At 36.8% G+C, this 27,611-nt stretch overlaps 2 protein-coding genes across 6 annotated transcripts in view; one reads left to right on the top strand and one right to left on the bottom strand.

Annotated features, from left to right (window-relative positions):
• LOC106092283 (arfGAP with SH3 domain, ANK repeat and PH domain-containing protein) overlaps window positions 1-27,611 on the bottom strand; it is a 143,369-nt gene that overhangs the window by 7,464 nt on the left and 108,294 nt on the right. For 4 of the 5 annotated variants that reach the window (XM_059370568.1, XM_059370565.1, XM_059370566.1 and 1 more), the window contains 6 exons: window positions 24,000-24,275; window positions 19,353-19,833; window positions 9,958-10,077; window positions 9,411-9,771; window positions 5,393-5,914; window positions 5,257-5,333 (listed from right to left, as the gene is read on the bottom strand). In XM_059370568.1, the coding sequence (XP_059226551.1) occupies window positions 5,257-5,333; window positions 5,393-5,914; window positions 9,411-9,771; window positions 9,958-10,077; window positions 19,353-19,833; window positions 24,000-24,275 (1,837 nt within the window). Of the gene's footprint in view, window positions 1-4,988; window positions 5,037-5,256; window positions 5,334-5,392; window positions 5,915-9,410; window positions 9,772-9,957; window positions 10,078-19,352; window positions 19,834-23,999; window positions 24,276-27,611 lie in introns of all 5 variants that reach the window. The other variant, XM_059370569.1, reaches the window with a different exon arrangement.
• On the top strand, window positions 12,812-13,522 carry LOC131998184 (putative nuclease HARBI1). The gene is made up of 2 exons (XM_059370570.1): window positions 12,812-13,094; window positions 13,148-13,522. Exons 1-2 carry the CDS (start codon window positions 12,914-12,916, stop codon window positions 13,519-13,521), a joined length of 555 nt encoding a protein of 184 aa, XP_059226553.1. The 5' UTR covers window positions 12,812-12,913; the 3' UTR covers window position 13,522.

Here is a 27,611-nt window from a genome sequence, read left to right as displayed (position 1 = left end):
AAATTTTGACAAAATTTTCTATAGAAATAAAATTTTGACAAAATTTTCTATAGAAATAAAATTTTGACAAAATTTTCTATAGAAATAAAATTTTGACAAAATTTTCTATAGAAATAAAATTTTGACAAAATTTTCTATAGAAATAAAATTTTGACAAAATTTTCTATAGAAATAAAATTTTGACAAAATTTTCTATAGAAATAAAATTTTGACAAAATTTTCTATAGAAATAAAATTTTGACAAAATTTTCTATAGAAATAAAATTTTGACAAAATTTTCTATAGAAATAAAATTTTGACAAAATTTTCTATAGAAATAAAATTTTGACAAAATTTTCTATAGAAATAAAATTTTGACAAAATTTTCTATAGAAATAAAATTTTGACAAAATTTTCTATAGAAATAAAATTTTGACAAAATTTTCTATAGAAATAAAATTTTGACAAAATTTTCTATAGAAATAAAATGTTGACAAAATTTTCTATAGAAATGAAATTTTGACAAAATTTCCTATAGAAATAAAATTTTCTATAAAAATAAAATTCAGACAAAATTTTCTATAGAAATAAAATTTTGAAAAAATTTTTTATCGAAATAAAATTTTGACAAAATTTTTTATCGAAATAAAATTTTGACAAAATGCATTTTGCACACCACATTCTGCCTTGACTTTTTAAAGCGTTTTGATTGTTTTGAGTAGGAACAAAAATTTTCACAAAATTTTCTAAAGAAATAAAATTTTGAAAAAATTTTCTATAGACATAAAATTTTGACAAAATTTTCTATAGAAATAAAATTTTGACAAAATTTTCTATAGAAATAAAATTTTGACAAAATTTTCTATAGAAATAAAATTTTGACAAAATTTTCTATAGAAATAAAATTTTGACAAAATTTTCTATAGAAATAAAATTTTGACAAAATTTTCTATAGAAATAAAATTTTGACAAAATTTCCTATAGAAATGAAATTTTGACAAAATTTTCTATAGAAATGAAATTTTGACAAAATTTCCCATAGAAATGAAATTTTGACAAAATTTCCTATAGAAATGAAATTTTGACAAAATTTCCTATAGAAATGAAATGAAATTTTGACAAAATTTCCTATAGAAATGAAATTTTGACAAAATTTCCTATAGAAATGAAATGTTGACAAAATTTCCTATAGAGATGAAATTTTGACAAAATTTCCTATAGAAATGAAATTTTGGCAAAATTTCCTATAGAAATGAAATTTTCACAAAATTTTCTATAGAAATAAATTTTTGAAAAAATTTTCTATAGAAATAAATTTTTGAAAAAATTTTCTATAGAAATAAAATTTTGACAAAATGCATTTTGCACATATTTTGCCTTGACTTTTTAAAGGGTTTGGGTGTTTTGAGTAGGAACAAAAATTTTCACAAAATTTTCTATAGAAATAAAATTTTGACAAAATTTTCTATAGAAATAAAATTTTGACAAAAATTTTTATAGAAATAAAATTTTGACAAAATTTCCTATAGAAATGAAATTTTGACAAAATTTTCTATAGAAATGAAATTTTGACAAAATTTTCTATAGAAATGAAATTTTGACAAAATTTCCTATAGAAATGAAATTTTGACAAAATTTCCTATAGAAATGAAATTTTGACAAAATTTCCTATAGAAATGAAATTTTGACAAAATTTCCTATAGAAATGAAATTTTGACAAAATTTCCTATAGAAATGAAATTTTGACAAAATTTCCTATAGAAATGAAATTTTGACAAAATTTCCTATAGAAATGAAATTTTGACAAAATTTCCTATAGAAATAAAATTTTGACAAAATTTTCTATAGAAATGAAATTTTGACAAAATTGCCTATGGAAATAAAATTTTGAAAAAAAATTTTCTATAGAAATGAAATTTTGACAAAATTTCCTATAGAAATGAAATTTTGACAAAATTTTCTATAGAAATAAAATTTTGACAAAATTTTCTATAGAAATAAAATTTTGACAAAATTTTCTATAGAAATAAAATTTTGACAAAATTTTCTATAGAAATAAAATTTTGACAAAATTTTCTATAGAAATAAAATTTTGACAAAATTTTCTATAGAAATAAAATTTTGACAAAATTTTCTATAGAAATAAAATTTTGACAAAATTTTCTATAGAAATAAAATTTTGACAAAATTTTCTATAGAAATAAAATTTTGACAAAATTTTCTATAGAAATAAAATTTTGACAAAATTTTCTATAGAAAAAAAATTTTGACAAAATTTTCTATAGAAATAAAATTTTGACAAAATTTTCTATAGAAATAAAATTTTGACAAAATTTTCTATAGAAATAAAATTTTGACAAAATTTTCTATAGAAATAAAATTTTGACAAAATTTTCTATAGAAATAAAATTTTGACAAAATTTTCTATAGAAATAAAATTTTGACAAAATTTTCTATAGAAATAAAATTTTGACAAAATTTTCTATAGAAATAAAATTTTGACAAAATTTTCTATAGAAATAAAATTTTGACAAAATTTTCTATAGAAATAAAATTTTGACAAAATTTTCTATAGAAATAAAATTTTGACAAAATTTTCTATAGAAATAAAATTTTGACAAAATTTTCTATAGAAATAAAATTTTGACAAAATTTTCTATAGAAATAAAATTTTGACAAAATTTTCTATAGAAATAAAATTTTGACAAAATTTTCTATAGAAATAAAATTTTGACAAAATTTTCTATAGAAATAAAATTTTGACAAAATTTTCTATAGAAATAAAATTTTGACAAAATTTTCTATAGAAATAAAATTTTGACAAAATTTTCTATAGAAATAAAATTTTGACAAAATTTTCTATAGAAATAAAATTTTGACAAAATTTTCTATAGAAATAAAATTTTGACAAAATTTTCTATAGAAATAAAATTTTGACAAAATTTTCTATAGAAATAAAATTTTGACAAAATTTTCTATAGAAATAAAATTTTGACAAAATTTTCTATAGAAATAAAATTTTGACAAAATTTTCTATAGAAATAAAATTTTGACAAAATTTTCTATAGAAATAAAATTTTGACAAAATTTTCTATAGAAATAAAATTTTGACAAAATTTTCTATAGAAATAAAATTTTGACAAAATTTTCTATAGAAATAAAATTTTGACAAAATTTTCTATAGAAATAAAATTTTGACAAAATTTTCTATAGAAATAAAATTTTGACAAAATTTTCTATAGAAATGAAATTTTGACAAAATTTCCTATAAAAATAAAATTTTCTATAAAAATAAAATTCAGACAAAATTTTCTATAGAAATAAAATTTTGAAAAATTTTTTTATCGAAATAAAATTTTGACAAAATTTTTTATCGAAATAAAATTTTGACAAAATGCATTTTGCACACCACATTCTGCCTTGACTTTTTAAAGCGTTTTGATTGTTTTGAGTAGGAACAAAAATTTTCACAAAATTTTCTAAAGAAATAAAATTTTGAAAAAATTTTCTATAGACATAAAATTTTGAAAAAATTTTCTATAGAAATGAAATTTTGACAAAATTTTCTATAGAAATGAAATTTTGACAAAATTTTCTATAGAAATAAAATTTTGACAAAATTTTCTATAGAAATAAAATTTTGACAAAATGCATTTTGCACAACTCATTTTGGCTTGTCTTTTTAAAGCGCTTTGGTTGTTTTGCGTAGGAACAAAAATTTTCTATATAAATAACATTTTGACAAAATTTTCCATACAAATAAAATTTTTACAAAATGCTTTTTGCACACCACATTTTGACTTGACTTTTAAAGCGTTGTTTTGAGTAGGAACAAACATTTTCACAAAATTTCCTATAGAAATAAAATTTTGACAAAATTTCCTATAGAAATAAAATTTTGACAAAAATTTTTATAAAAATAAAATTTTGACATAATTTTCTATAGAAATAAAATTTTGACAAAATTTTCTATAGAAATAAAATTTTGACAAAATTTTCTATAGAAATAAAATTTTGACAAAATTTTCTATAGAAATAAAATTTTGACAAAATTTTCTATAGAAATAAAATTTTGACAAAATTTTCTATAGAAATAAAATTTTGACAAAATTTTCTATAGAAATAAAATTTTGACAAAATTTTCTATAGAAATAAAATTTTGACAAAATGCATTTTGCACACCACATTTTGCCTTGACTTTTTAAAGCGTTTTGGTTGTTTTTAGTAGGAACAAAAATGTTCACAAAATTTTCTACTGAAATAAAATTTTTACAAAATTTTCTATAGAAATAAAATTTTGACAAAACTTTTTTATAGAAATTTTTTTTTTTTTTTGACAAAATGCATTTTGCACACCTCATTTTGCCTTGACTTTTTGATGCGTTTTGGTTGTTTTGAGTAGAAACAACAATTTTCACAACAATTTTATTTCTATAGAAACAAAAGTAGATTAAAAAAAAAATTAGAAAAAAAAATTTTCACAAATTAGACATTTTTATTTAAGAAATAAATCGTTACTATAAAAACAAAATATTGACAACATTTTCTAAAGAAATAGTTTAATTTTTTTTGGATTTATGTCATCAGTTTGAGAGGATTTTTTTTACTGTATTTTTAGTTAAGGAAAACATAACGCAAACATTCATAATATTCTGGAAAAACAGGTTAGCAAATCGTTTATATTTATTTTTTATTATATACGCAGCATGTTGTTTATTCGAGAGAAAAAAAAAAAACAAGCACGCCTTATTAAAACAGAAGAAGAAGAACAAACAGTCAAACAACAAAACTGACAAGCATTTTAAATATGATCGATTAGTATGGCTTTTTTGCGATTTCAAAACAAACTACTCTCCAATGATTTAGGTTTTACGGGTTTTTTGGAGAGATTTTAGTAGTTTTTTTTTTATTTAACGAAACAAACAAAACGACAGTAAGGCTAAATGGAGTAACAGAGGAACGCTTAAGGAAAGAAAAAAAAACAAATAATAAACAACGACTAATTTTACCGTTTCTTCACTGGGTTGTGATAATTTCAATAATTTATTATGTTTGCGCTGGAAAAACAACAAAGTAATTGGAAAACGATTTGAAAAAGAGGATAAACAAGAATACAAAACGAATACAATAGCTAATTATATGTGTTTTTGAAGAGAACCCAAAAATAAAAGACAAGCTTTTGCAATGGCATTATTAAAAGGATTTAATGAAACTTCCTGGAAAGCTAGAAAACTGTACAGAACAAGGCAAGCAACACTCAACACTCAACACACTTACCTTGCGGGGTGGCGCAATGGGTCCCTCGTCTATGGAGCTAATACTTTCATTGGATTGCCCATTGGAAATTTCTCGCTCTGAAAACATAAAAAATGTTTAAAGTCTTGTTTTGTGTGTTTAAAGCGGCCTTGCTTACCTGGTGGAGGTCCGGGAGGTGGTATTTTTGGTCGCGCCAATGCCGATTTATCCACATGCTTCAACATTGGTATCTCTCCCGCTGGTGGCAGTACTAATTTCGCTCCCGCCAAATGCAAATTACGATTCAACGATTCTCCACTGGGTGAACGTTTGTGACCGAATGTGGTCATGGCTGGAATTATGTGATGGCCCGTTGGACCACCATTGGGATCCTGAGAGACAAGCTTATCTAGGCGTTCATAAAAGCCACCACCACTACCACCACCATGTGATGTGGAGCTATTGTGACCGCCCATTATACGTGGACTGCTGTCGACAGAGCGCAACAGGGGCAGGGTACCATAGGACGCGGCATCCATTGATTGATTTTTATGATTGTGCGTTCGTATATCATTTGAATCGAAGTTTTGCGAATGCCTTGGTGGATGCGGCAAGGTGCCATAGAAATTCGATGCAGAAGATGAACTTGTGCCGGGCGGCGGTGCTGGCGCCGTACGTTTCTTCAGTGAATTCATATTTGCTGCAAAAAATTAAAAAAAAAAAAATTAATGAAGTGATAAAAAAAAAAAAACAAACATCCGCAGTCGACAAGGAATGGAGGTGGGGGATTGGTCTTCGTGATACACCATTCCATGCAATATAGACCCATCGCGCCTGCGCCTGGCGCTAGTGACCCCTACATGGAGTGCATGGGGATAGCAGTCAGGTCCGGTGCTGCCGAGATAGAGCTATACAACGTGTACATACCGCCGGTTGATAGATATGTCCCAATTAATGGCCAAGCTTACAACCCCGACATAAGTGGGTTACTGTCTGCCCATAATCGTCTGGTTCTAAGGGCGCATCACACTTCATGGCATTCTCCCCTAGGTAATGACCAGCGCGGCATAGCATTGGCTGAGCAGATCGAAGGCTCCACGTTATGCACGGTGAATGAGGATGCCCCCACTAGAATTACGAAGAGGTGCAGCAGCTCGCCAGACATTTCCATTGCATCCCCTGATCTCCTGAGTGACGTATCCTGGCCAGCCGTCCTCTCTTTGGGGTCAGACCACCTCCCCATAATTCTCACCATCACCGACCACCTGACTGCATAACCTCTGAGCGCCGGGCGTTTATCAATCAGAAGAAGGCCGATTGGGCTGGCTACAGAGAGTATACCAATCACCGTTTCAATGAACTGCCACCCCCTCTCGGATGTGCTACTGGTCGAGAGGAAATTCCGAGACATCATCAACGCAGCAGCCGCTCGCTTTATACCAGGTAGAGGTACTCGCAGACGAGCATGATGGGATTCGTTGTATGGACCCCACTAACGCCAGAATCAGCGAGCAATGTAACTTAGGCACCGGTTTAGGCAAGCTGTGGTCTACAGTTAAGTCACTTTCGAACCCCGGTAGATGGGATGACACAACCTCAGTCACTTTTGGCAAAGTAACCGCGACTGATCCGAAGAGATGCCCCAGGTTGTTCAACCGTCAATTTATTGTGCATCCCGAGAGTGACAGGGCAAGTAGGAGAGCCATTCGGCGCATTCGGGGGTCTACATTGAGAACCCAGGGACTGAGATCTGTTTTAGACCGCCTGACCATAATACGGCTCTGCAGGCGGAGATACGAGCGATCACGAAATGCGTGAGCTGGGGTAGTGATCACGCGAGGACGTCGAGTATAAACATCTTTACCGACAATAAAATTGCCATAAGGACAATAACAACCAGGACGGTAAGGTCACGAACAGTCTTGCAGTGTAAGAAGGAGATTAACACCTTCTCTGAGGATGGCAAAATCCGCATCGTTTGGGTGCTGGGCCATAATGGTACTCCAGGGGGAATGAAAGGGTAGAAGATTTGGCCGTGAATGCCCGAGGACTGACGTCAATAAACTTGGTTAATCCGAAGCCTTTCGGGTCGACGCAGTCCGTGTTAAGGGCGTAGGCGACAAAAGCGCATGCAACCCCGTGGAATAGCGAAATGGTCGGTAGGACGCGAAAATCCTTTGGGGGGATCAAAATCGTGAGGAGACGAGGCTATTACTGAAAGGAAGTAAGAAGGAGGTCAGCCATCACAATTTATCGCGGGCAAAGTTACGAATGTCATCAGTGGCCAGTGGCCAGTCGCCAAATCATCCAAGTCGTTGGGCCCCAACGGAATCTCTACACTAATGTTGAAGAATCTGGTTTCACCTCGAGTTGAGTACCTTACTACTGTCCTCAATCTGTCTTTGAGCACTCTTATAGTTCCCGATCTTTGGAAAAAAGGGTAGAGTGATCCCACTACTAAAGCCTAGAAAGTACCCAAGTTTGGGGGAGTCGTACAGACCGATCTCCCTTCTCTTACCAGTAGCAAAGACGCTTGAAGCATTATTCCTGGCGAGCCTCGTAGGAGAATTTCTATTCGCCGAGCATCAGCATGGATTTCGAAGACTGCATAGCACAACAACAGCTTGCATGCCATCACCGCTCACATTTGCTGTGGCTTCAATCAGCCTAGGCTATGTGATAGGACGGTCCTCGTGGCACTGGATCTATCGACGGCATTCGACATGTCAAACTATTTGAGGACATCGCCAACACGTCCCTCCAGCCAGGCCTGAAACGATGGGTCGCGAATTATCTGTGTGGTCGCCAGTCTTTTGTGGAATTTAGGGATAAGAAGACGAAGCAGGGAGTTCCCCAAGGTGGGGTGATATCTCCGGAACTGTCTAACCTTTACCTCTCATCCATTCTACCCCCTCCAGACGGCATAGAGATTGTATCATATGCTGAAGATTGTACGATCATGGCATCAGGCCCCCTCATTGATGACATCTGGGAGAGTCTAAACATCTACCTTAACGAACTTGCCTCTTATTTCGCTGCAAAAAATCTGAAGACATTTGCCACCAAATCTTCAGCTACATTGTTCACTTCACACACACGCATGAGGTGAATAGTGAGCTGTGACTGTGATGTTCGATGGGGAAATGATTCCGACCATCAAGTGTTTTAAAATACTTGGCGTCACATTTGACAGCTCCTACATATTCTGCCCACATGCCACAGCAATTTGCGATCAAGTCAAAAGTAGAAACAAGGTCCTCAAATCACTTGCTGGCAGCACTTGGGGTGTTGAATAAGAATGCCGCCCTCCGAACTGTGACGGGGCTGTCTCCTCAGTTCTCGTCTGGACCTCCACCTCAATCAGGAGACAAAGATCCTACCATTGCGAAGACATAACTATTGGGTTGCCCAAAAAGTAATTGCGGATTTTTCATATAGTCATTATCAGCTGTTACTTTTAGCTTGCTTTAGAAAAAAAGTGTAAAAACAAAGTATATTTGATTAAAGTTCATTCTAAGTTTTATTAAAAATGCATTTACTTTCTTTTAAAAAATCCGCAATTACTTTTTGGGCAACCCAATACATACTGTCTAAACAATACCTTTTGGGTTGTTATCGCAGAGACCATCCAAATCATCATCTCGTGGATAGATATCCACCGTCCAGAAGCCTTTAGATAGATCTACATGATCTAGAGCGTGAGGTTCAGCACTACAAGAGAGAACCTCTAGATCAAGCAGGTCTAGACAACATTCATGCGGACACGGTAGCAAATGCGTTAAATAGGTAACGGGTGAATGAAGTCCTTGGAGAACGACCGCCTTTCATTGCACCTCAAGAAATTGACCTCCCCCGGCAAACCAGATTACGTTCCGGTAGATGCAGCCGCCTCAACTCCTACAGAGCAAGGATTGATGTCGACATGCAAGATGTATGTCCCGATGGTAACCAGGGACCACACGTTACACGTCACCTGTTTATCTGCCCAGCCAGACCCACTCGACTCAGACACAGAACCCTGTGGACGCACCCCATCTTATTCGCAGAGTTCCGGGGTCTTGACTCTGCTACAACAAACTGCTACAACAACAACAACTATACATGCTACGTTCTATTTTTTGTACTAAAAATTAGGTTCCACATACAGATAGAATTTTGAATACCAGAACTCTCATTTCTCATTCATTTTAACTTACCTGTTGATGTGGATTTTCTTGCTCCGCCACCAAACTCACTGTTACTTCTCGATGCCAAACGTCCACTTTGACTGGACGCTGAACTGGGACTTGAACCACCGCCACCCACAGCACTACTACTACCACCGACAACACTGGCAACGGCAGCATTGATATTACCAGCGCTACCCAAATACTGACCCAAAGACATTTGTTGTTTTGGCGAGGTGCCAGCCGATTGTTGATACATGGGCATTGCAAATTGTCGGCTGGGACAATTCGCTATGGGACTAGAACTACTTTGTATTGAATCACAAGTTGAGGAACGTGAACGTAAAACCGGCGAATCACCACCGGCAAAGCTGGGAGGACGAGAACGCTTCTAAAAAAAAGAAGAAGAAAAGATACAACTTTAATAAAAAAAAAGTAAAAAAAATGGACCCTAGATTAGATGAAAAATCCGATTTGTTAAAACAGGAGCTCAAGTGCGCCAACAAATAGAATTTACTGGTATTACTAAAATGTGGCTAGAAGAGATTGATTTTTTGTATTGAGGACATTTACTTACTCGTTCATCTATAACCGTATCATCGTCCGAGAAATCTGTAGATCCATCTTCATTTGGTAAATTCCAATCTGTGTTAATATGATCAAAAGCACTCTTCTCACGTCGCATGGCACACTCAATCTGAAAGAAACAAAATATAAAAAGCATGCTTAGTACGACTAAGAACTTTAATGATATGCTTTCAGCATCGAAATTGTGATTTCTATTAAGAGCTTGGAATTTGTCTTAACAGAAAGTTTCATAGACATTAGGGTTAGGTTAGGTATAAGTGGTATTCTACCATCAGACTCACTTAGACGTTTTCGTCCATTGCGATACCACAGGAACAGAAGAAGGAAGATGCCTTCTAGTTCCTACCGTTGAACCATCCAGATCGCCTTAAAAAGCCCAACAACTTGCGAATGTTCACATCCGCTAAATTAGATAGGTTCTCAAAGAAATGAGAACCTAAAGAGAAACGGAAGCTGTGAGGACATCGAAGAAGAGGAGACAATAGAAAACCTTCTGTGTGTCTGTCCCGCACTAGCGGTCAGAAGGCTAGTACGGGACACACACACAGAAGGTTTCCTATTGTCTCCTCTTCTTCGATGTCCTCACAGCTTCCGTTCCACTTTAGGTTCTCATTTCGTTGAGAACCTGTCTGATTTACCGGATATGAACATTCGCAAGTTGTTGGGCTTTTTAAAGCGATCTGGATGGTTGAACGGTAGGAACTAGAAGGCATCTTCCTTCTTCTGTTCCTGTTGTATCGCAATAGACGAAAACGTCTAAGTGAGTCTGATGGTAGAATGCCACTTAAACCTAACCTAACCCTAATGTCTATGAAACTTTCTGTTAAGAAAATTTCTGCAAAAGTCGTTGCTGGCAACCTCCGGTCTGTCAGCATGTTTTCCAATTAGACAGTGACCTGTCATGACGGACACAATAACTGAGACGTTTGTTCTAGCCAGTGACAGCAAAGCGGTAGACCTCTTCAAGTCTAGATTAGGCCTCATAGTTTTGGAATGCTCACAGCCCCCTCTTTGTGATCATCTATCATTCGTTGTCGTTCGGGCCTGGTCCTGAAAACTTAGCTTACAGGTCGCTAGAGGCATACCCACAGATTCCAGTTGCCCTGGATTGGGTAAGGTAGTTCCTAGTCTTGCAAACTCGTCCGCTTTACAATTCCCTAAGATATTGGGTTGCCCAAAAAGTAATTGCGGATTTTTTAAATGAAAGTAAATGCATTTTTAATAAAACTTAGAATGAACTTTAATCAAATATACTTTTTTTTTACACTTTTTTTCTAAAGAAAGCTAAAATTAACAGCTGATAACTGACAGAAGAAAGAAGGCAATTACAGAGTCACAAGCTGTGAAAAAATTTGTCAACGCCGACTATATGAAAAATACGCAATTACTTTTTGGGCAACCCAATATCTCTGTGGCCCCGCACCCAGAACAGGTGAATTTTGAATTGTTCAGATATCTCGCTGAGAGATCTGCGACAATCGAGGGCGGTTTTTGTGTTCAGAAATACGTTTTCCAGGCATTTAATGGCTGCCTGGCTGTCGGAGAAGATATTTATGCCAATCGCCGTTATGACATGATATCTAAGCCATTCCTCCACTTCATTAATTTCAAGGATCTTCGCTTGAAACACACACGGTGGTCAGGAAACCTTTTCGATATTATCAGTTCTAAATCTTAAGAGTACTCCCCAAAAGCCCACCTGGTCGTCTAGTTTGGAACCATCCTCAATCATCTCGCTGAGAGATCTGCGACAGTCGAGGGCGGATTATGTGTTCAGAAATCCGTTCTCCACGGATTTAATGGCTGCCTGGCTGTCTGAGAAGATATTTATGTCAATCGTCGTTATGACATGATATCTAAGCCATTCCACCACTTCCTCAATTACAAGGATCTCCGCTTGGTACACACTGCAGTGGTCAGGTAACTTTTTCGATATGATCAGTTCTAGAGGTCTGAGATCTCTCAGCGAGATCTGCGACAGTCGAGGCCGGTTTTTGTGTTCAGAAATACGTTATTCAGGCATTAAATGGCGGCCTGGCTGTCTGAGAAGATATTTATGCCAATCGTCGTTCTGACATTCACCCTTATTATGTATGTCGTAGTCGAATTTCGAGAGCAGTCGTAGTCGAACTCGAATTTACATTTCGTTGGTATTATGTAAAAAAAATGACGTGAGTGTTTTTGTAATAGATGTATCCTACATATTTTAATAAATTCTGAACTACCCAGTGATAAAAACATCAGCTGATTGAAAATATTTGAGTTACAATTGCCGGCTTTTTAAACTTTTCGTAATAAAAAGTAAAATAAAAATGCTAAGTGTTGCAAATTTTTCATCTTCTGACGAAGAAGACGAAACCAATGCTTATAATCTTATTTGTTATCGCAGGCAGATAAGAATTCAGTCAAACATATTTTCCCTTCCAAGTTCAAAGTAAGTATGTTTCCTTTCACGTTTCTCCCAAATTATCAATATTTTTTTGCAGATTTGTAAGCAATTTTAGACTGAACAAAGCGTCTTTTCGGTACGTTCTAAGGACAATTTCACAAAAACTTCGTGATCCCTCCAGATCAACATGTGTGCCTAAAACTTTGCGGCTGGCAGCAACACTAAGAATACTCGCGGAAGGTAGCTACCAAAAAGGAGCAGGAAACGATTTCAACGTGGGCCTGGCACAACCCACAATGAGTTGTGTCTTTCACGAGTGCATAGATGCGATGTATAGCGAACTTTGCTCCAAATGGATTACATTCAAAATGAGCGAAAGGGAAAAGATGGAAATAAAGGAACATTTCTATGGCCAAACGAGGTTTCCGGGCGTAATTGGCTGTATTGATGGCACCCATATAAAGATTTTGGCTCCAACTCTATCAGAACGTTGGAAATACTATAATAGAAAGGGATTTTATAGCTTAAATGTGATGGTGGTGAGTAACTGATTAATATGCTATTCACAGAATTTTATAATGCAAAATTACAGGTCTGTGATCATAAACTAAGAATACGTTATATTTCACCAAGCCATCCAGGTTCAGCACACGATTCGTTGGTATGGAATGTTAGTGATCTTAAAGCATATCTTGCAGAACGATATAATAACGGAGAAAGAAACACATGGCTTTTAGGTATGATGGAATGACAAGGATAAAAACAAACTTATTTATCTATATATCTACAGGTGATGCAGGATATCCACTAGAACCATATTTAATCACCCCCTTTAGGGCAGCAGAAGAAGGCAGTGCTGAGTCTCGATTTAACACAGTACATTCAAAAGCAAGAAATATTGTGGAAAGAACAATTGGTGTTGCAAAAAATAGATTCCGCTGCCTGCTTGGTGCGAGACAGTTGCATTATTCTCCAGAAATGGCCGCGAAGATTACCGCAGTTTGTGCAGCTTTACATAATATATGCATCCACTATAAACTCGATCATAGTGAATTTGAAATCCCTTTAGAAAATCAAAATTCAGATGAAGATTATAATGAAAATAATGGCGACATGACAGCAACAAGTATAAGATTAAATATCATGAACACAATGAATGTATAAAAAAATTAGTTTTATTGAACACAAAATTTAAAAAATAACACAAAAGGTATCCTATACCCATGGCAATTAGGAACTTAACAGCAAAATAAAAAATGGCACTATGCATAAAAACACACAAATCATAAGAATTCTTGAATTCTGGCTTTTTCTATCTCAATTTTTTGTTGTTTGAGGGTTATTTCTTCCGTTCTCAATTTCAACATGTTGGTCCTATAGTTTTCTTTATTTCTAATTTGTTCTTTGTATAGCCTAAGTTTTTTCCTTTTCCATTTTCAATCGTTCTTCTTGAACTTTAAAATTTTTGCGACTATACCTCTCGATTTCCGACAAACTCTTTTTTACTTCTTCATATAAACTTGTCTGAATTTTAAGCTGTTGATCCAGAAGTACATTTTTGTCCACAGTTCGTTGCTTCCTTTTTCGAGTGGAAGTATTGGGTTGGATATCCACTTCTACATTGTCCTCGCTGACGTGTCCATCAACTTCGTCCTCCAAAATTTCTTGAATCAGGTTTACCGGCGAGCTTTGAACACCGATGGATGGGCATTCTGGACTTACAATAGAATTGATTTGCAGTAGTCCTGCTACTGCCTCCTCCAAAGGTGTCAACAACTTCTGGTTGAAAATGCCTCCACCAGTTGCACGGCTTTCCATCTTATTGTGCACGATTTTCTTCTTAACGCTGCTCTTCATATCTGCCCATACCTTCATCCAATCTTCAGCCTCACGTGTGGGAGGGCCTAAACTATTCAGCTTCCTTTGCAAATTATTCCACTGCTCTTTAATGGACAACTTGTCTGTGTTTTTATGGTATCCTTTAGCTATATTTGGGTTTTGACACATAAAATTCACAAGAGCTTCAAATTGTTTTGGTGTCGTTTTCTTTATCCTTTAAATATGTATAATTGAATAATTTTAGGTAAACAATGCACAAATGTTTGATACTAAGACTTACGTTTTGCTGTTATTCATTTTTCTAATTATTTTTATTCAGTTTTTGTAATTTTTCATCTTGTCACTTGAAAAATTCTCTACGACTGTTTCTGTCGAATTTCTCGTTAAAAAACGGCATACATAATACCAAAAAATGTAATAGATTTTAAACATAGTCGCATTTCAGGCGAAAAACGACATATGTAATACCATTCACAATAAACGACAGGAATTCGTTGTGACTACGACATACATAATAGAGGTGATTATATCTTAGCCATTCCACCCCTTTCTCAATTGCAAGGATCTCCGCTTGATACACACTGCAGTGATCGGTTAACCTTTTCGATATGACCAGTTCTAGATCTTTAGAGTACACCCCAAAGCCCACCTGGTCGTCTAGTCAGCAACCATCGGTTCTATCAGAAATCAACTTTTTATCAAAAAACGGCTTAGGTAGGGTGTAATCCACACTGCCTGGAACATCGGATATTGTCCGTAGCCGCCACATGAACAAAGAGAAAGCTCCCTTAGCCTCACGGCAGTTTTCGCAGCAATGTGTATAGCCACAATGTCCAGAGGCATTAGATGTAGCATTAAATTGAGTGCATTAGATGGTGTCGTCCTCAGTGCGGCTGTGATGCATAAACAAGCCATACTTTGGATCCGGTTAAGTATTGAACAGTAGATGGACTTTTGAAGCGCCGTCCACCAGACCACAACACCATATAGCAATCCCATGGCAGCCGGTTGTACATACCGGATTGATCCGATGGAGTTCTTCATCGGCAAGGGCTGCCGCCTCAGTGTAAAACACACTGCTACAACAGTATATAGCATCAATCCCATGGCAGCCGGTTGTGTGTACCGGATTGACCCGATGAATTCCTTCATCGGCAAGGGCTGCCGCCTCAGTGTACCACACACTGCTACTACAACAACAACAACTATATAGCATTATAGGTCTGCAGTATATACCCAATGATGCGCGGTCTAAACCACAATTTTTGCCAATGGCTCTCTTGCAGGTGCATAGGGGAAGAGATTCCTTTCTTACCCTTTCCAAAATGTTGGAAGTTCAATTTCCTGTCCATCAAAACACCCAGGTTTTTTTGCGCTTTCTGTAAATGGAACATTCTCTCCACCCAAGGAGACAGGTTCCACTGTAGGCAACTTGTATCTCCTACCTAGACCACTTTCGGTAGCCCCCTTTGCTGTTACATGTACAGCTTCCTGAAGTATATCTCTTAGAGTGTTGGGAAACTTTCCCCTAACCGCAATTGTCACGTCATCAGCATACGCAACTACTTTTACCCCTTTTGCTTCCAGAGCCAATAATATATTGTTAATGGCTATATTCCAATGTAGAGGAGACAGTACACCTCCTTGAGGAGTTCCTCTGCTGACCCATATTTTTAGATCCACAGATCCCAAGCCTGTCGTAATACATCGTTTAGTAAGTTATTAATAAACTTTCTTACGGTAGAGTTAAGTCTAGAAACTCCAACTCCTTCATGATTGCCTTCGGTTTTACATAATTGAAAGCATCTTCAATATCAAGAAATGCTACCATTGTATATTCCTTGACAGCGAGAGAATCCTCTATGTAGCCGACTAGGTCGTGAAGGGCTGTTTCAGTGGATTGCAAATGCAAATTTTGCCCATGAACATTCCACTAAGGAAAGGGGCAAACTTCTCACATATAAATGAGTGCAGTCCGGTTCAAGTTTAAGCTCAATGATAAGAGGCCTCCTTTTTATAGCCGTGTCCGAACGGCGTGCCGCAGTGCGACATCTCTTTGGAGAGAAGTTTTACATGGCAAAGTACCTCTAAAATGTTGCCAGCACTAGGAGGGGAAAACCACCGCTGAAAATTTTTTTCTGATGGTCTCACCAGGATTCGAACCCAGGCGTTCAGCGTCATAGGCGGACACGCTAACCTCTGCGCTACGGTGGTTTCAGTGGATTTGCCTTTACATGCTGCTGCCGCGACAGGCGATCTCCAGGGGTATATGCCCTAAGATATGTTTCTATCAACCTCTAAAGAGTCTTCAGCATTATGGGAGGACCGACTAATAGGGCGAAAATCTTGCTCCTTCGTGTGGTAAGGTGTTCCTGCTTTCGGAATGAAAATTACCTTTATGTCCCTCCATCCCACAGCTATATATATGAGATGGTGATACAAGCAGAGCATATCTCCCTAAGCCAAGGAACCAGTCTATCGGTCTCGCCACGATTCGAACCCAGTCGTTCAGCGTCATAGCTGGACACGCTAACCTCTGCGCTACGGTGGTTTCAGTGGATTTGCCTGTACTATATGCATGCTGCTGCCGCGACAGGCGATCTCCAGGGGTTTTTGTCCTAAGATATGGTTCTGTCAACATCTCAAGAGTCTTCAGCATTATGGGAGGACCGACTACTAGGGCGAAAATCTTGCTCCTTCGTGTGGTGAGGTTTTCCAGCTTTCGGAATGAAAATTACCTTTATATCCCTCCATCCCACAGGTATATATGACATGCGGATACAAGCAGAGTATATCTCCCTAAGCCAAGGGACCAGTCTATCTGACATCTGCATGTCCATGTTGTTCAAAGCTCTGGGCCACTACCGAATCCCCTATCCCCTCTGATGCTGAAGAATCTGAATGAACCGGGAGTCGAGTACCGGACAAAGGTCCTCAGCCTATCTTGGAATTTTAAAGTTCCCGATGGCTGGAAATTGGTTGTTGTAGTAGCAGTGTGTGGTAGACTGAGACGGCAGCTCTTGCTGATGAAGGAATTCATCGGATCAATCCGGTACATACAACCGGCTGCCATGGGATTCTGGGAAAACGGGCAGACTAATAATGCTAATGAAGCCTGGAAGACTCATACCGATTGCCATTCGCTCAGCAGTAGCCAAGACACTTGAAGAACTACTCCTCCTAAGTATGGTTGAGGAATTTTCAATCGTAGAACATCAGCCACCATGAAATCTTTGCAGCTTGTAATTCAACCGGTGATACATCATCAGGGCCTGGCGACTAAAAGGAGTTGAAACTTCTTATCGGCCAAAGGATTTTCAGCTCAGACACAATTTCCCTAATAACCACCGACGAATGCATACCAGCGACAACCTCTTCTGGCGCCACGGGAAATTTTTCGGGAAATGTGTATCAACGACTAGTTCTAGTGTTTCCGCACTACATTCTCTGACTTCTAAATTTACCCCATCGTAATAGGTCTTAAGGACAGAATCTTCCTTAGCCTAGATGCCTCAAATTTGTTGGATTTGTTCTGAGCCTTTCTCAGGACGCCTTTATATTTTCTCAGCTCAGCCTTATAGATGTCCCAATCTTGTGGTGCTCTTATTGCTTTCGCTTTTTCTAACTTAATAGATTGTGCACAACTCCAGAATAAGACCTTTCGATCGATATATCTTACTAGCCGAACCAGGCCCGCTCATCTGCGCCTTCTTTAACTCTCTAATATCTTTATAGGGTGGGGACACTTCGCCATGAATGTGGATATAGAATTTGTGTCATTGTAGCCTATGACGCTGAACGCGTTCAAATCCTGGCGAGAACATCGGACAAAGCGGTGGTTATCCCATCAATGCTGGTGACATTTGCGAGGTAAAATGCAATGCATGGCCATTCAAAAAATTTTCCCCAAAGAGGTGTCGCACTGCGGGACGCTGTTCGGTTCCTTATCATTGAGTTTAAACTTTAATCAGAAAGCACTCATTGATGTGTGAGAAGTTTGTCCCTGCTCGGTACCTGGTGTTTTTAAAAATTAGGGTAATGCGGTTTCCTGCCAGACAAACGTACACAATCTATGAACATTTTAAGAAAATCGATTCAGCCAAGTCTCTTATAGTCATAATGGGTATAATGGCGTTTTTGAGGGGTGGCGTGACCTCCTATACTTCGATCTGATTTCTTATGCCAGATTCGACATCTACTCCCGAATACCTTTCATTTGAGCCCCATATTGACATGAACGTCTAATATGTCTGTTTGAGGAAGTTTTGGGGGTCCGGAATTTTAATGCCATATCTGTATTCTAGACTCCAATACCTTTCATTTGATACCTATATTGTCCTGATCGGTCCACTTTTGATTTTGGGTGGTGTTTTTGGGATAAGGGGGAGGTCCCTGCCCCTTCCGATATCGCCAAATTATATAGCCTATGTTTCCTTCTAGACCAACCTACACAATATGCGAAAATGTCGAGAAAATCGGTTCTGCCGTTTTTGAGTCTATACGGAACAAACAAACCGAGTCCCATATATCAGTGATTGGCTAATGTGTCCACTTAGGGCGTTTTTGTGAGGGTGGGGTGACCCCCTATACTTAGACATGAATTTGTATGCCAGATTTGTTATCTACTCCCGCATATTTTTCATTTGATAGCCATATTGTGCTTGTCGGCCCACTTTTGATTTTCGGTGGTGTTTTTGGGATAAGGGGGAGGTCCGTGCCCCTTCCGATATCAATTAATTATAAAGCCTACTCCCACTTACTGACCATATTCATAATCTAATCCCAAATACCTTTGATTTGAGTCACATATTGTCATGATCGTCAAATAAACCTATTTTCAGCTGTTTTGGGGCTGGGGCGGCCCCCCAGGTATTGGACCCAACTTTTATTAAGAAATTCGTACTCTACTATTGAATACCTTTCATTTGAATCCCATATTGTTCCGATCGGTCCACTTTTATTTTTGGGTAGTACCTTCGGGCTTAAGGGGAGGGTCCGCCTGCCTCCCGATATCAAAAAATTATAACAAACCGACAAACAAACAAATACAAATTGCCCATGAGGCCTACAATTTACATGACAAAATTTTGCTTAGCCATTTAATATACACGATAATAAGATAAATTAAGGATATTTTCTACTAAAACTTTACTCACCAACTCCTTGCACACATTGTGGCCCATCTCTTTGGCTATATCCAAAGCGGTCTTGTTCTGCGAATTGCGTAATTCATAGTCGGCTCCCGAGCGCAACAAGAGTTTTATGCATTCACGCTTATCATGTGAAGCACACAAATGCAAGGCGGAATTTTTGCCCGTCACATTTAAAATACTGGGTGGATTGGTAACTCTGTTCAAACCCTTCGGTGGCATATTCTGTATAAGAAAATCCACAATGTGTAGCGTACAACCAGTCTCCCGCAGAACAGCCAAATGCAAAGCCGTAACACCATCATCCCAGGAGGGCAGACAACATGTGAGATCAGCACCCTCGGCCCATACTTGTAGCAGTTGACTCATATCGGCATTGGCCACAGCCTGTTCGAGGTCACAACGCAAATCATTCTCATCGGCACAGGTGCGCATCACATAACGTTTTGCCACATATTTGGCGCGTATGAAATCGTAACGTTGTTCCCTAGAGAAAACAGAAAGATAATGGCAAAGAGAAAATCGAAACATTTTTTATAAAAATTTGTTAAAAACTTTATCAGGGTCATCAATCAATTGAGTTATATCATAAAGAGCAATAAATACAAATTAAAATAAATAAACATTGCAGCTTAATTCGGGAAGAGTCTTTTCATTTTTCACTCAGTGGTATTTGCGTAAACAATGAAAAAATAAGAATAAGTTATCATGCAATTAGTTTGAAGGCATTTAAGGCTTTAAGGATCTAATTTAAGATTATTTTGCATTATTTGGCCTATATATGATTAGGGTATCTGATCACATATAGGAGTCTCACTAATATTTTGGCTTTAAAAATTAAGTAAAACAGTAAGGAAAGGCAAAAGTCGGGCGGTGCCCACCCTACACCTACCCTATAAATACAAAGTGGGAGCTATATCTAATTCTGAACCAATTTTGATGGATAGGCGAATGTTTTCAGATGGGTTATTAAACAATCAGTATCAAATTTCTAGCAAATATGTTCAAACTAGAGCTGGCAAACTATCGATGATGGCAACATTCGATAATTTTATAATAAATATCGATAGCATCGAACTATCGTTAATTTCCCATCACTTATATTTCAAACTAAAATGGGAAGTACAAATCAGGAGATCGATTTATCCAGAATCAATATCAATGCCATACCAAATAATAGATTAATAAGGTCAGAAATTGAACTTTTGCGATAGTATCCATCGGAAAAATATCAATCGATATTCAGTCAAAAATTAAATATCGATAGTATCGACAGTGCCATCTATATTTTGCCAGCTCTAGTTCAAACTCTAATAAATACGGTTGACATATGACAACATTATTGTAAATTATCCAAAATCTGACGAACATTTATATAGGAGCCACATCTAAATCTGTACCGGTTTTGACCAAATGAAAGTCATAAAAGTCAGAACAAGTAAAAGCAAGATTAATAAGGTCAGTTGGGTTTTATTAATCTTGGTACAAAAATGTTAGCTAAATCGGATGAAAATTGCGCCCTCTATAGACGCAATGTATTAGATTGCTTATTTTTGTTAAATTTTGCAAAAAAAATTTAGCTTTTGCGATAGTATCCATTGGAAAAATATTAATCGATATTCAGTCAAAAATTAAATATCGATAGTATCGACAGTGCCATCTATATTTTACCAGCTCTAGTTCAAACTTTAATAAATAAGGTTGACAAATGACAACATTATTGTAAATTATCCAAAATCTGACGAACATATATATAGGAGCCACATCTAAATCTGTACCGGTTTTGACCAAATGAAAGTCATAAAAGTCAGAACAAGTAAAAGCGTGCCAAGTTTGGCCGGGCCGCATCTTATATACCCTCCACCATGGATCGCATTTGTCTAGTTCTTTACCCGGTATATCTTTTAAGGCAAACATATGATAAAAGAAAAAAATTGCTATGATATTGGGGCTATATCAACTTATGGTCCGATGGTCCGCAACATAATTGAACTGAATATTGAAGACCATAGTAGAAGTTGTTGTGTACAATTTCAGCCAATTAGAATAAAAAATTGCGCACTTTAGGGCTTTAAGAAGTAAAATAGGGAGATCGATTTATATGGGAGCTGTATCAAGCTATAGACCGATTATAATTGCGACCTCTAGAGGCTCAAAAAGTCAACATCCCAGAGAAGCTTATATGGCAGCAATATCAGGTTATGGACCAATTAAAATCATATTTGGCTCAACTGTTGGAAGTCATAACAGAACACATCTTGCAAAATTTCAGCCAAATCGGATAGGAATTGCGCCCTTTAGAGGCTCAAGAAGTCAAGATTCAAGATCGGTTTATATGGCAGCTATATCAGATTGAGGACCGATTTGAATCAAACTTGACACAACTGTTGGAAGTCATAACAAAACACTTCTTGCAAATTTTCAGCCAAATCGGATAAGAATTGCGCTCTCTAGTGGCTCAAGAAGTCAAGATTCAAGATCGGTTTATATGGCAGCTACATCAGGTTATGAACAAATTAAAACCATATTTGGCACAACTGTTGGAAGTCATAACAAAACTATTCTTGCAAAATTTCAGCCAAATCGGATAGGAATTGCGCCCTCTAGAGGCTCAAGAAGTCAAGACCCCAGATCGGTTTATATGACAGCTATATCAGGTTATGGACCGATTTGAACCTCACTCAGCACATTTATTGGAAGTCCGAATAAAACACCTCATGCAAAATTTCAGCCAAATCGGGTGAGAATTGCGCCCTCTAGTGACTGAAGAAATCAAGATCCAAGATCGGTTTATATGACAGCTATATTAAAACATGGACCGATGTGGCCCATTTACAATTCCAACCGACCTACAGTAATAAGAAGTATTCGGGCAAAATTTTAAGTGGCTAGCTTTACTCATTCGAAAGTTAGCATGCTTTCGACAGACAGACGGACGGACAGATGAACGGACATGGCTAGATTGACTTAAAATGTTATGCCGATCAAGAATATATATGCTTTATGGGGTCTCAGAGGAATAATTCGAGGAGTTACAAACAGAATGACGAAATTAGTATACCGCCATCCTATGGTGAAGGGTATAAAAAGTAAAATTCATAAAAAAATAGCTCCTGCTAAATTTCGAGAGAATCGGTTAAGAAATGAACACTTTATTGCAATATTTCCCAAAATCGGACGAACATATATATTGGAGCTATAACTAAATCCGAACCAATTTCGAGAAAACTTCTTAAATATTGTGTTAGTCGTCGAAGTTTGGCAAGATTGGTCAATAAATGCGCTTCCTGAGGCCATAGAAGTGAAAATCGGGCGATATACATATGTGGCAGCTATATCTAAAACTGAACCGATTTCTATGAAATTCACCAGTAATGTCGAGAGTCAAGAGAAAGTCCCTCCTGCCATAATTCGAGAGAATCGATTAACAAATGACAACATTTTTCTAAATTACCCATATTACTGACGAACATATATATGGGAGCTATATCCAAATCTGAACCGTTTTAGTCCAAACTTCTCAGATATTATGGTAGTCGTCGAGGAAAGCATTGTGCAAAATTTTGGCAAGATTGGTCATTAAATGCGCTTCCTGTGGCCATAGAAGTGAAAATGAGCCGATATACATATGTAGCAGCTATATCTAAATCTGAACCGATTTCTATGAAATTCGTCTATAATGTCGAGAGGCAAGAGAAAATCCTTCCTATTAAATTTCGAGAGAATCGGTTAACAAATGACCATTTTATTGCATTATTCCAGCAAATCGGACGAACATATATATGACAGCTATATTCAAATCTAAACAGATTTTTTCCAATTTCAATAGACTGAGTCTCTAGGCCGAAAAACATGCTTGTACCAAATTTGAAGGCGATCGAATGAAAATGGCGACCTGATGTTTCTATTCAAATTAACATGGACAGACGGACAGACATAGCTAACTCGAATCCGAAAGTTATTCTGAGTCGATCGGTATACTTATCAATGGGTATATCTCTCTTCTTTCTGGATGTTACAAACAAATGCTCTAAGTTATAATACCCTGAATCCCAGTAGTGGTGTAGGGTATAAAAAGTTATATTGGGTTGCCCAAAAAGTAATTGCGGATTTTTCATATAGTCAGCGTTGACAAGCTGTGAGACTCTGTAATTGCATTCTTTCTTCTGTCAGTTATCAGCTGTTACTTTTAGCTTGCTTTAGAAAAAAAGTGTAAAAAAAGTATATTTGATTAAAGTTTATTCCAAGTTTTATTAAAAATGCATTTACTTTCTTTTAAAAAATCCGCAATTACTTTTTGGGCAACCCAATACTTCAACATTCTGTTTAATTGTGGAACGTCACTTTGGTCACGAGGCTGTTATGACTGACAGTGGCCTCTACTTTCGACTCAATACTTATACTGAATATTAAGCTCAACAGGTCATTGAAAATGTTAGAGATCATGGTAACCACTACATCCCATTTTGTGATCTATTGTTTGAAATAGAACTGTCAGAGATTGAGATTTGTTATTGTGACACATTTAAGATTTTCCGCTATTAAAAATTATAAGGCAATTGATCTTTATTAACTTAGAGTAGGCACAGAGGAACAAAAGTTTTGCCATGGACTTTGTTTGTGTGTTCAATTTTATTCATGTCTTTTACTTACATTGTACTGTCTGGTGTGAGTTTACCCTTTCCCAAGGTTGCTTCCATAATTTCATTTAAAGCATGATTACCCATGGCACGTGCTATCAACAGATTGGCCGTTGTTAAATTGTCCAGCGTTAAACTTTGTATGCGTGAATGATGAACACCGAGATCACGATGAACGCCTGAGCATTGTATACAAACGAGAATGCCAAAATTCAGACTTATCCAGGTAACATCATTGCGTGAACCGCAATCACAGCATTGATCATTGCCCGGCAATAGTTGGACGTATCTGAAAATGAAAAAAAAATATATATAAATAATTAATAAGCTAGCCATTGAGGGAGAAAAATATTAAAGTAGGCCTTAAAACGACCATAGCCGACCTTGTGATTTCAAACCGGTTTTAAGTTTTTTATACATCTCTAACATCCTTATATCCTTTGAAAATGTAATCAATACTGCAATATAGGGACAAAGAAACTGGACAGAAAACTTTTGTAAACAGGCAAACGTTATTCCCAAACTTAGATCTAAACAAGTACCCATGCATTGTTTAGCGAAGGGCTAAGAAGAAAGGGCAGGGAATAACCCCAAAGAAAGAAACTTGTTCTCGGACTTATGGAGTTGTAAGAGCTACAAGATACTGCGTATTAATCGTACACGGAGAGGAAGGGGTGCCTGAATTTCTTAATACACCATTCCGTATAGGTCTAGCTGGCATGCGCTTGACGTTGGTGACCCCCACATGTAATGTATGCGAGTAGCAGTCAAATCCTTTACCGCTCAGATGAGAATTATTCTACGTTTACATTAGGGTCGGCCAATTTGTTTGGATCAAACTCAAGATTTTTGCCTTCTAAGACAAAAATAATGTTCACTTCATAATTCTCATTTTATTTCCCTTTTAAGACGAGCCTAATGGTCGAAGAAATTTTTGCAATAGAAAAGCAAAACCAGAAGACCAAAACACCAACCATAGTTCATTTCTCGGTCAAGGCAATCTCCTCGGATACTTTAAGGTGTGAAGGTTTTAAGGGTAGAGCCGGCAAACTATCGATAATCGAAACATTCGATATTTTCGATATTTCTAATAATAAATATCGATAGTATCGATACTATTGTTAATTTCTAATCGCATGTATTTCAAACCAAAATGAAAAGTAAAAATCAGAAGATCGATTTATATATTGGGTTGCCCAAAAAGTAATTGCGGATTTTTTAAAAGAAAGTAAATGCATTTTTAATAAAACTTAGAATGAACTTTAATTAAATATACTTTTTTTACACTATTTTTCTAAAGCAAGCTAAAAGTAACAGCTGATAACTGACAGAAGAAAGAATGCAATTACAGAGTCACAAGCTGTGAAAAAATTTTTCAACGCCGACTATATGAAAAATCCGCAATTACTTTTTGGGCAACCCAATAGAAGCAACTAGCTGGAGAGGGCCCACTCCGCTGCGCCTCCTCTCACACTCTTATTTTATCTGAGCCCTATACTGACACGGTCAATCCTGGTTGGGGGTACTGGTACGGCCATTCATATATTTCGCCCCAATGTGGACATCATATTGGTGCTCAACTCCCAAATACCTTTCATTTGAGCCTTATAATGCTATGGTCGGCATATAAATTCGGTATGGGGGTGAGTTGGACCATCATATAGCAGATTCGTTCTCTAGACTCAAATACCTTTAATGTGAGCCTCATATTGTCATTATTGGTTTGTATTTCCATTCAGCGGGTTTTGGAGGGGTCGCGGCCCCCCTAGGTAACACATCCTAAATAAGGATAATAAATTTCTATTTTTGAGTTACTATTGGGTTGCCCAAAAAGTAATTGCAAATTTTTCATACAGTCGGCGTTGACATAATTTTTCAACGGCTTGTGACTCTGTAATTGCATTCTTCCTTCTGTCAGATATCAGCTGTTACTTTTAGCTTGCTTTAGAAAAAAAAGTGTAAAAAAAGTATTTTTGATTAAAGTTCATTCTAAGTTTTATTAAAAATGCATTTACTTTCTTTAAAAAAAATCCGCAATTACTTTTTGGGCAACCCAATATAAACAAACAAAATTTTAAATTGCCCCACCCATCTCCGAGATCTGGAGTTTTTGAAAATAAGGTAAGGGAGAGAGTCCGCCCATTATAGTTTAGATGTTAGATCTACTTCATTCTCTTGGTTTGATGGTGGATTGGAGTAGCCGAACCTCTTGCCCCGAAAGTGAAAAGTGGATATCAGATTCATACTCTACTCCCAAAAATCACATTTGAGCTAACTATTGCCATAGTCGGTATATATGTGTGGTTTAGGGGGAGTTTGGGTGAGGCGTCCCTGAAACACTCGCCTATAAAACAGATCTTCGGATTTGAGCCCCTGTCCTGTGCGGGGGTTTTGGGGGGTGGGGAGGCACCTCAGACACAACGGAATAACTTTCTATGTCAGATTTGTACTCTAATTTTAAATACCTTTTATTTTATACCCATATTGCCCAAAGCGGTGAAAGAGTTTTGTTGAGAGGCCTTTTGGGGGTGAGGGTCCTCCCCAAACACTTTGGACGAAATTTGTGTACCAAGTTCCTACTCTACTCTTAAATACCTTTCATTTGATACCCATATTGTCTAAATCGGTAAACATGTCCGTCCGGGTGGGGCGTCCCCCCTGGTTATATAACACAAAAATACCAATTTCGTGTATTTGGGGTACCATAAGGGGGCATACAAAATTTCGCTTAAATCAATGCACGCATCTCCGTGATATGGCGTTTTTGAAAATTGGGGTATGGGGGAGGATCGCCGCAGGCAAAAGGTAGCCTTTGGTTATTTAAAGGCACCAATAACTCGCCTTGTCATATCGAGCCTCAAAGGCATTCAGTATTTGTGCAAGGGCCAGTGCCACCCGACCTCTCACTGAGAATCTCCACACGATACCGCTGATTGTCCGCGACTGTAGTTACAGCTACTCCGTATGGAGCATTCCACTATCCGCAACCTGTGGATGCCTCCACAGCTAAGTTTCTCGTGACAACAATGAACATCACAGATCGGACCTCAATATTCCAGCTTGTGTTGTGCTCACAGCTATCCAGTGCCGCGAATATGTTTGTTCATCTATAAGAGCTTGACGAGGATCGCCACCTTTACACACAAATGTGCTTACGGCAACAACAACGACGAATGGGTTTCAACCAGGCCAAACCGTGCCATAGCAAGATCTTGTGGCTCTTCAGAAAGTTCCCCAAGGTTTTGTGATATCTCCGGTACTTCTAAATCTCAACCTATCCTCTGACAAATGTACGACCATGGCTTCGGTCCTTTTACCGATCCCTCTACTTACTTCCCTACAAGAAACTTGAATCTATTAGCCACCAAATCTTTAGCCACTTTGTTCTCTACACGGCCAGCAAAGGACACATCGATAGATAAATTCAATAGAATCATAGTTATGAACACACTTAAATACGAAGTGTTAGAAAATCTCCACACATACGTCTGCAACATGGTCTTCTCTATGCTTTCTTGCAGAAGAAACAGAAACTTTGTTGGCCTGATAGTGATAAACTATGCAGTGCAGAAGAGTATGATCTGCGACAGGGGATCTCCCTAGTTCTCACGTAAACCAACTCTAT

This window comes from Stomoxys calcitrans, chromosome 5 (assembly GCF_963082655.1).
Source record: "Stomoxys calcitrans chromosome 5, idStoCalc2.1, whole genome shotgun sequence".
NCBI lineage: Eukaryota > Metazoa > Arthropoda > Insecta > Diptera > Muscidae > Stomoxys > Stomoxys calcitrans.
Note: the sequence above shows the minus strand (reverse complement) of the source record. Positions and strands in the feature narration are given on the sequence as shown.